Raw genomic sequence first — 11,041 nt, forward strand, 5'->3', positions numbered from 1 at the left:
AAGGCAGTTACAGCAGCATCGGTGGTCCTTTTTTTTATACTTTATAACCGTCGTTGAACAGCCAACCCAATTTTATGGGCTTACGACTACTAATGTTCAACTCCGTAGCCTTGTAATTTTGAACCCAATCCAGAAGACAAGGGATCTCCAGGATCGAGTATTGGGATAAATTTATCTTCGTGGAGGACTTTTTGATGGAGCTAAACCGCATTTGCGTTACGTGGAGAGGAAGACCACGAGAACCTCCCACGGTTAGCCTGATGGCAAGGGAACTCTAACCCATGATCCGTCCACCACTGAGGATATTTCACGTCACCACTGTGGTCGGTGCAAGCCGGATGCGGAATTTGTATCGACTGGGATTTGAACCCGGTTCGACTCATCGGAAGGCCAACGTTTTTCCCCTGAGCCATCGCGGCGCAGATGGTCCTTTTTTGAAATAAAAACTCTTTTAACCACACCATTGTAGATCTATTACATTGAAAAAGACAATATACATTGTTTCCATTTTGGAGTTGCTCGCCCACACCTTCTTCAGTTTTGGAAGCACCAAGTGTGCAACTCGCACTTTGGCACCTCATCTCTGAGTCATACTCAAATATCTTTTAGTCACGTTTTGTGCTGAACTCGATCGTCCAATTATGATTTTTAAAAAGCATTAATAGCCAACCAGTCTGAGCAACCAGTCTTGTGACTAATCGGTGTGAGGTTAAAAAAATTATATTTCATGACTTTCAGCATTATTGTTAATAACCTTGCATTATTGTTTATATAAATTAATGCTTTTATTTTTAAGAAAATCAAAATAATAAATAGAATAACAAATATTTATTTATGTTTAGATTACTGTAAAACATTGTAATAAGTGAGTAATAATATTTGTTTTTAAGATGATTCATATATCTTCCAGTAATAAGATTTCTAGTGAAGATAAAGCTATAGTTCTACCAGCATATTTAATAGCAATTTACAGTGATTATGCTCAGCACAATTCAATGCTTACCTTTAAAGGTGTTTTTTGTTAAAAATTGATTAACAAGAGAATTAAAGTGATTTTAAATTCTTTGAAGCATTCAAAAAGCAAGTGAATCAATAACGTTCTATCCAGGCAGTATTATCAATTAAAGTTCTTTGTATATAAATGCTACATCTAAATGTTAAGTTTTAATTAATTTACCAATGAAATAATTTAAAAAATTACGAAAAGTCAAAACGATTTTTCACCCTAGACAGTGATAGAGATCTAGAAAATGGAAAAATATTTATAGGTTAAACGTAACAATAAGAAAGATCTGTATTATTTATTCACCAGATCTATTTCCTAATTATTAACTCGCATAAAAAAAAAGAAACCATTCCAATTCTAAGCTTGGAAATTGGTTTAAAAAAATCAAAAGAATTAATGTTTAATTTTAACTAAAAAGTATAGATATAAAAACTAAACATTTACAAGCTTATGCTTGTACTGACTATATTCAAAATTAATTAAACAAAAACAGAACATATAGTTTGCTGTATTGTGCTTCGAACACCAAAAAAAATTTTTTCACCAACTTTAAAATTTAGCAATAGATTTTGTCAACAGATGGCATTTCTAACTGGAAAAATTATAGAAGAATGTTTTTTGTTTCATGTCTGGTTATTCCACTTGAAAAATTTGTTCGGGCAGCTTAAATGTTTACACATTTGATCACACCATAGACAGCATCAAGTTGTTATTGCAAATAGTAGATTATTGGAAAAACTCTGTTTTACAGCTTTTGCAATTAGCAGTAACATCTGTTGATAAATTTTGGTATTAATTTTTGAAACTTAGAAAAAATATCTAGTTTTCTATACAGAATACAACAAACCATAAATCTCCATCTATTTTTCTTTAACTGATTTTTTAAACTGTCGGTCAATTTTTGGATACTCACTATTTTATTCACAGCTTTTTGAATATTACAATAAGCAGTTAAATTACACACTTTTGCAGCTTTGTTGCTCATAGCACAAAAAGAGTGAATGCACTGCTTCAACCTGTTTAACAAGGGCAGGCAGTTCCTCATAAATAACTTTCTCAATAGCATCTAGGAGACATGAGGAAACAAACCCACATTGTTTTGATAATGAAATAAAACTATCCATAGAATGTAAGGTAAAAAAATATTCATAATAATAATCATCCAACAAGTCCTTCTCGCTAACATCTTTGTAAGATAGCACTTTTTGACGTATTTTATAACTACCAGGATGCTCAGCAATAGATTGAGCAATATCATTAGAACTTTGAAAAAATGATCTATGTTGAGAGAGAGTTGCCACATACTTATCTATCATAAGAGCGTGGTTTCTTACCAATATTGCATGCCTTCGGAGAAACGCAATTTTGTTCTGCAGTCTGTTGGCCATTACTTCATTAATATCCCTAAGCAAAGATTCTTCATCAAGAACAAACATGTCTTGGTATTCTTTTGACATGCTCTGAAATGGTTTGGACCAAAATGAGCTAACGTATACTTTTGGTGGCTCAGTGATATTGATCAATGGTGAAAGATTCCAAAATAGACTTCCATAAACACGGAGCAGTTCTTGAGAGTTAATGGTGTCTGCTTTATTTAAAACTATTCTAACCTAAATGAAATCATAAATATGTATTTTTAAAGCTGCTAAAACATGCTTAAACAAATCTTTAATGAATGAGAAAATAAACATAGAATTTACTTAAATCATAACAATAAAGCTGAGATATAAGAGAAACCCGAAAAGTTTTGCCAAAATGAATTTTAAATATTGATATAATTAACAATTCTAAATAAATTTTGGAAAACTAGTTTAAGATTTGATTAGATAAAGAAGAAGAAAAAGTCAAGTTTGTTTTAACTTTTAAATGTTTATCTTATTTCAGAATGGAATACAAAAATTTTCATTCGTTATGTTAGTTTCAAAATGTTTGACTTGGTTTTGCTCTCAAAACAAAACAACAACAAAAAAAAACATGTTAATTATGATCATCATGAAATCTCAGTTTATCATAAATTGTTCTTAGTGATTCGATGATTGTAATGTTTCTACATTTAATGCTCCAAAGTGTACAATAACAAAATGCTACTCAATTCAACTATTTATTAACTGAAATAAATATAAAAATGTTTTTTAAATAATATACTACAGGATTTTTTAAATATTTATGCTTTACATAACCTCTAAAAACTAACTTGTATTTGGTATACTACCCATTTTTTTTCTCAAGAAAACATAGTTGAATCATGTCTAATGGTTATACTTTGATCAACTTTTTATTTTCTTTTTTGTACGCATATTCTACATTTTTAAAGAAAGAAAAAACTTTCATAAGGATATTCTGAAAAAAAAGCACTTTGAAAAACACAGACTTTTAGCACTCTTATATTTTCAGTAAGTGGCTGGGTGGCGCAGTTGGTTTGTCGTCGGCCTTCTGAGCCCAAGTCTGGGGGTTCGAGCCCCGGCCCCAGACACCGGATTCTCGGGATGCAGAAAATCCTCAGTGGCCATGACATATGATTATGCGGCATGTAAAAGATCCCTGGAGTGCCTTATTGGTTCTTGGCATTTCCGGCAAATTTAAATTCCTAGAGCACTTTAGCATCCAAATAGAGTCTCGGTGCTGCCATCTAGTGCTCGGTGCTGCCATCTAGTGTGGCAGAAACTAGTTGTCCAAATTAACATGACCAACCAATGGTATCTCACCCATTGTGGTGGTCCTGAAAGAGTGGATACCACCTCTAGAGAACGCACTAGGTCTGCTCATCGGCAAGACCGACTGTGCAGCTCATTGGGAAAAAAATTATATTTTCAGTATACTGTTTTATTAGCACAGTTAAATTTTCAGCTTCAGAAAGACACAGATAGTATTATAGATTATTTACTTTAAATTTTTCAGACACTTGTCCCAAAGTTATCCCAAAGTAAAATTTATATATTTTTTAAATGAAGTTTTTAATTTTTTTATTACCTATTATTAAAAAAAATTATAGTTATGATAACATTTTGTAATAAACTAAAACTAATTTTTTATTAGTTATGAAAATGAATTAACAACAGAATTTTTCTATCCCTGCATATATCTACTTCTAAATATAGTAAATGCTAAAAAATAGATGCACTTGGAATAATTTTGAGCAGTCTGTAAGCCTTAAATCATCTTTATTGTTATGTATATATTTCTGCAGCAAGAAATTAAGAAAAATATTGTTCAGCTAGTTTTACAATAAATTTAAAAGGATTAATTTATTCTGATCTTTTTAAATAACTATAAAAATGATGAGATTATCTTATTCTATTTGAATTCAAACTCAATAACCTAATTACTCTTCTTAAAATTATAAATTACAATATTAAGAAAATGTAAATTACAATATTAAGAAAATGTTTTAAGTTTATAATGTAAAAGAAATTATAATTTATAAAAATATTTTAATTAAGTTTGATTGTATTTTCATTTAACTTTAACCAATGAGTTCATTTAGTTTTTTAATTTAACTCTGAACACATGATAGGAATTATTTTCAACCTTGAATCCTGAGAAGATTTAAAACAATTGGAGGACTTTAATCAATTTGCATTAAAAAGGAAGATATAAAGTAGCAGAGTTTTTATTTTATTCTGGATTGAATTTAATTAATTCTACTGATCTTTAAAAAATGATGAAGTTTAAAAAAAATAACATTAATTTATTATACCTTTGCTTCATAGCCTTTCAATTGCAGGAATATTTCTTCTAATTCAGCTCCAATATCCATTTTGAAAGGATCAAACACAAGGAAAATTAGATCTGACCTATCAATAAACCATCGACAAATCTCAATAAATGGATAACCTCTTTCTTGTTGCTTTTTGTTTTCAATAACACCTGGTGTATCAATAAAATTCACCTATAGATAAAACATTTCTCAGAATACAATTGGTATGAGAAAAAAACTCTTTTGGACATACAATATAAATACATGAATCTAAAAGTGCCTTATAATAATACATATAAATAATTGACAATTGAGAACTGCAACTCAGAAGAGAGCCTACAATAGTATAGAGAGTAAATTTTTTCCCATAAAAATCGATGAAATTTATATAAAAACTAGCTGCTTTTGACGACCAGCTTGGTTACCTTTTAAAATTATCTTGTACAACACATAAACTTTAATGATAACCAAGCCGAATTCACAGCACAACTGTATTTAAATATTCTAATTCTTCAACCCCTCCTCCAATCTTAACATCATAATAAGTTTTAAATAATATATCAATCAAATTTTTTAACTGCCTATCTGTTGCTCTCATGGAAGTACTTTGATTAAATTTTAACTATTTTTCGATTTTATTGAATTATTTTATTGATATTGCCTTATGTCATTATTATTTTATGATATTGCCATATCTTTGTGTATTGAATTTTTATAAAAATTTAAATTTTGTCTGGCAGTCATAAATCACACAAATCACTGTAAGTATGAGTCCATGACATTTCAGCATAGTAGGCAGCAGAACTAAGAAAACAATTTTCATCTCTGTTGTGAGATAAGATAGAAAACTTATCTCAAGTGTTCTATTAAGGAGTGCATCTTTTGAGACATTACTTAAGTATTGCATAACATACATATGCTATTGCTCAAAAATAGCAAGCTCCATCAACAATGATTGGTATGACAATATGCGGTACTGTTTATATTTAAAATTTCTACAGCTATTTCAGAAAGGATCAAAAATAAGTCTAAATAATTACTTTTTATCTAAGTTTTTATTTCTATAAGAATACAAAGTAATTCTAAATAAATACTTAATGCATAAATAATTATTCATCATATTTAAATTGTTACTTAAGACAACCTAACAGAATGAATCGAAACAAATAAAGGTTTAAGTAATTTTTTAACACTACTTAAAAACATACTTCTGTAGTTTGTGTGATTTAATGACTGTTAGACAGAGATAGTTGAGACAATAGAAAAAATTATTAATAATTACAGATAGACAATAATAACAATAGATAGACATGAGTTAATGCTACCACATAAAAGAAATATATATATAGATAATAAGCTAACAAATTTTATTTTTTCATTATATCACTAAGTATGTAACATACTATAGTTTGTGGAATGACTTCTTTTAATTGTTTCAGGGGCTAAATAAAAGAACATTACATTTTCTGTATTTTTTCCAATTAAAAATTATTTTTGAATAACTTTTAGAATAATTATTTCATGAATATATTTTAATCTATTATTAAATATATATTACCATTTTATGAGAAAAATAAGCATTTGTTTACCAAAGTCTAAAAAATATTAGTTGAAATAAAATTTAATAACACTTGCCAATTTTAAAATTTGATTTGGGATTTGCAAACTTTTTAATCTTTCAAGAAGAGGTTGGCCGTATTTTTCTAAAGATGAAAAACTTTTCTCCATAACCAAAATTTTTCCATCAACAGTTTTTGGTTCTTCACTATAATTCAACATAATAAAATCAGAAGTAGTTGGCTGAGCCCCTAAAAATGCAATATATTACAAATTTAATATGTTGATATTACAGAAACATATTGCCAACAAAATTATTAATTAAAATACATAAAGCTATAAAACGTGAAAGAAAAAATTATATTGCTAGTATTGGCACTTAAGTTTTGAATATAATTTTTAATAATAACAACTTAAGAAAACTTGTTTGAGTTCACTATCTTGCAAAAAAAGAAACATAAAATTAAAATGGTACAGCTACACAGTTCTAATGAGGGTCACGTCTCAGAAGTGTTTTGAGCAAAAATAATTTAGGTACTCCTTCAAAAATAATGAATTATTTAAAAACAATTTTTTCCATGAAGGGTATAATTAATATTATTTACATAAATAAAAATTTCAAACTAGTGTTTTCAAAAAATTGTGCCAAATAAAACTTTCTATTGCAAATAACAAAATTGCATAGATAATTACTTTCTTCTTATTTTTTAAAACAAGAATGCACAAACAAAAATTATATTCTATTTTACTTTGATCCTTTTAAAAGTTTCTTACATTTAACTGATCAATCAATTTAACTTGTGCCATTATCAAAGAAAAGTAATTCAAAATGTCATGATAAATTTGATCTTATAAAAATACTAGTACCAGACATTCCTATTTACTTGTTGCACATTATAAAAGTAATATATACAATCCAGATCAGAGTATAGAGTTAAAAAAAATGTAGAGTTTAAGATTAAAAAGAAATTATGTCCTTGTTCAAGGGATAAAGCCATTAGGATAAAGCATTAAACTTCCCATGACGCTGCATAATCATATAGATTTTGCTTTCAAATGTTATTTTATTTTTATTTTAAATTTTCATTGCAAAATTTTATATGAAATTAAAATTTTTATATCAAAATTTTTATTTTAAAATGTATTCAACATACAAAATAAGTATGATGAAAAAAATTTTTAAATGATAAATACTGGGACTAAGCTCCAAGGAACTTTCCTAAAAAAAGTATGTATAAATCCTTACTTACTAAATAATTTTCAAGATTCTGCGATCCTTTGACAAAGCTACTAGAGGGTATTGTGGGAACATTATAGTTGCCAAAGGTTACACCTATACTAAAAAGTTTTTACCCAAAACAGATATTAAAATATAAATAATTAAAAATAAAAGAAAATTTTTAAATAAATTAAAAATAAATATATAACATAGTAAAAAAATAATGAATGAATTACTTTTAATGTTCTCCAAAACATTTTTAGAAGGGGGGCCCACCCTGCCTGCTCTTTCACAGAAGTAAATGTACCCTCCTTGCCCTTTTTTCGAAAATGCTGCCTTTCTTTTTAATTAGAAAAAAAAAACTCTTTTTATTCTAAGAAAAGAGGCAGCAGTAACAGAAACCTGGAACTTCAGATTACCATAACTAATAGAAATTATCTTTAGGCTAAGTCAATATTAAATACTATTATTTCTCATATTTATTTGAATATTTTTATTTCTATTTTGAAGGGCATTAATCTAGCTAGATATACTTAATATACTTAGTAAGATTCAAAATTGAAGGTGCTCTTTTTTTTTGAAAAAGTCCCCTGCCCTTTTTTATTTTTAAGGAGATCTCTGTTACTTTTACATATTCATGATCAACTATTTATTCACTATTAACTTCCTAAAATTATTAAAATTTACAAAAAGCATAATAAATAGAGAGAAATTTTACCAGCATCTAATGAAAATGAAGAATTCTCAATTCCCAAAATGTAATTAATCAGAGTAGATTTTCCAGTACTCCAAGGTCCAAGAAGTAAAATCATAGGTAAAGAAAATATTTCACCTTCTGAAAAATAGCAACAAAAAAAAGCTTTAATTATGTAAGATATTTTTAATAAATGCAATAGCCCTTAATTATATTGAACTTGTCGGGGATCAATACAAATGTATGATAGATTTCAATGATTAACATAATAAAAGTTATTGTAAAATAATAAAACAAATCATTTTATTTTATTAAAAAAAAACTTACTTTCTACAACCTAATATAATCAACTTTTTAAGAATATTTCCTTCTCTTTATACAATCATCAGTGCCGTTAATAGACATAAAAGATGGTCGATGGTTAAGAATCTTAATTTTTACTATCCGGAAGAAATAGTAAAACTCTTGTTCACGTGTAATACAGAAGGAAAATTCTGGCACTTTAGTGTACTCTTTTAGTGAAAAAATAAATACAGTCGGACCTTTATTTAACGAAGTCACTAAATCCCGATAATTAGTTCGTTATCTGGTAAATTCGTTAAATAGAAAATCACCTTTTAAAATACTTGAACAACACAAAACACGTCTTAAGTTCATAAACACTAGACATAATTAAAATAGCAATTGATGCACTTTTTTCCTGTAAACTAGCATCTACTCTTTATTTTATAAATATTAACCATAAAAGAAATCTGCATGGAGAGCAAGAATAGAGCAAAACATTATCCAGTGTTAAACTATCATGCTATATACATTTTCAACTAAAAAAAGGCTAAATATATGTATAAAATCATAGCTGCATTTATTATAAAATTAATTTTAAACATACATTACCACATGCGTTCTTAAGTTTAATTGCTATGGATAAAATCTGTTAATTTGAACTGAGTTTTTCGTTTGAAATGCAAACAAAGAGGGAAAGGGAATTTACTGCTTTCTCTAAGATAATTTTTAGAGAAAAGAGTAATACATTTCATAAACAGTGGCTTCGAAAATTAATTCAAGGTCATTTCCCCCGTAAAATGCGTTAACAAGTTTGAAATGCTACGAAATATTTTGGAAAATAGGGAAAGTGGATTTCAATGAACAGTTTGTTACATAGAAAATTCACTTTGCCATTTGGAAGTTATTTTACGAAGAAATTTCACAAATGTTCTCGGTTCCTCGAAAAAATTCGTAATAGAAAAATTCGTAAAAAGGAAGTTCGGTAAATAGAAGTCCGACTGTATATAAATAAAGGTATAATTTGAAAATTTGAAGGGTATAATTTATAGACAGATTACTAGAGTTTCTAAAACTTTATGCACAAACAAGAATTCTTTATTGTCTTGCATACAGTATATCTAAATAAAAAGAAGGGATATATTCAATCAAATGTGGGTCAAAACAATCCCTAATATCTTAAAGAAATAAATTAAAAACTTGCATGTATACTTTCTGACTTATTTCAAATATGAATACCGATGTATTTAATAATGTGGCACTAATAGTTATAATTACTAATTTATTATTAAAATAGAATGCACAAGTCTAGCCAAATTTATTATTTTTGAAAATCGTACAATATATACCATTTCAATTGAAAATTTGCAAAAGTATTATATTCAGATTTGCTGAATGTGCTATAATACACTATAATAAAACTTTTATTGGATTGAGGTTTGATGGAATCAATGGTATTTCTTTGAGAAGAGTGGATTATTACTTGAAAATTACTTACCATTCATCACATGATGCTTTAAATCATTGAAATTATAGGCTACTTCTAGAGGCTTAATTGAATTCATGTATACTTCAATGAGTTTCTCAAGAGTGTTCTTAGTTAAATCATTACCATAGACATCTTGAATATTTTTGATATTAAAAGCATGCTCAAAATGGCTTCTATCCCTAATAGTATTTGATGCAGTACTACTTTTATCTGAAGATTTGAAAGAGCCTGTAATAAAACAAATAAATTAAAAATATGAATGAAAATAATTTTTTTCAAATAATAGGCCATACATTTAAGGCAATAAGTATGCTAATAAAAAATAATAATAATCAAATAAATATAATTTATTTACATGTAATTCCTATAATATAAAATGCATAGAAGAAGCCAGCCAGCACCAGCCAGCATAGTACCAGCATTTAGAAATATTAGCGAAAATCAGATAATAAACAACTTACTATAAACAAATGCTCAATTAAAGTCAATAATAGAATAGCGGTACTGTTTCTGGAACATCTTAACAATATCTCATTTTTTTAAGAAACATCTTAACCTTAACTGTAAATATCTAAACTTACCTACAATAACTAATTTATCAGGTTTTAATTCAACGAAATATTAGCCTAAAATAGTACCAGCAAGAATACAGTACCAGCTCTTGGGCAGTTTTAAATATCATTATTTTAGATCGCTTTTAAATTCCATTTAATAAAACATATCCTTAAAATCAATAAAATATAGTATCAAATTAATAAAATATAGTAATTAAATAAAATTAATAACAATCGTATTAAATAGCAAAAATACCTAGAGCTTCAGTATAAAAAACAGCAACATTTATTAGACAAAAGTAAAAGATCACCATTTTTTAATTATTTAAAAGAAATTAAATAAAACCAATTTCATAATATAAACTGCATTAGCAGACAAGTTTGTTTACACCGGGAGGACGTCGATACAATGACAATCACAGTTAACGAATCTAATTAATCTTCTGAAACTGCGAATGAATTTTTTGGTTGGATTGTTTGAAACAAACCAATCACTTGGAATAAATAGGTGTGACTGAAACAATTAGTTAAATTCATGGATCA

At 27.7% G+C, this 11,041-nt stretch overlaps 1 protein-coding gene across 1 annotated transcript; it reads right to left on the reverse strand.

Moving 5' to 3' along the window:
• Nucleotides 1–1,788: 1,788 nt before the first annotated feature.
• LOC107438726 (sarcalumenin) lies at nucleotides 1,789–10,912 on the reverse strand. Its single transcript, XM_016051065.3, has 6 exons — nucleotides 10,755–10,912; nucleotides 9,954–10,172; nucleotides 8,198–8,314; nucleotides 6,339–6,511; nucleotides 4,704–4,895; nucleotides 1,789–2,616 (listed from the first exon to the last, which is right to left on the reverse strand). The coding sequence occupies exons 1-6, from the start codon at nucleotides 10,810–10,812 to the stop codon at nucleotides 1,963–1,965; spliced, it is 1,413 nt and encodes a 470-aa protein (XP_015906551.1). The 5' UTR covers nucleotides 10,813–10,912; the 3' UTR covers nucleotides 1,789–1,962.
• Nucleotides 10,913–11,041: the final 129 nt, after the last annotated feature.

Source organism: Parasteatoda tepidariorum, chromosome 1 (assembly GCF_043381705.1).
Source record: "Parasteatoda tepidariorum isolate YZ-2023 chromosome 1, CAS_Ptep_4.0, whole genome shotgun sequence".
Lineage (NCBI taxonomy): Eukaryota > Metazoa > Arthropoda > Arachnida > Araneae > Theridiidae > Parasteatoda > Parasteatoda tepidariorum.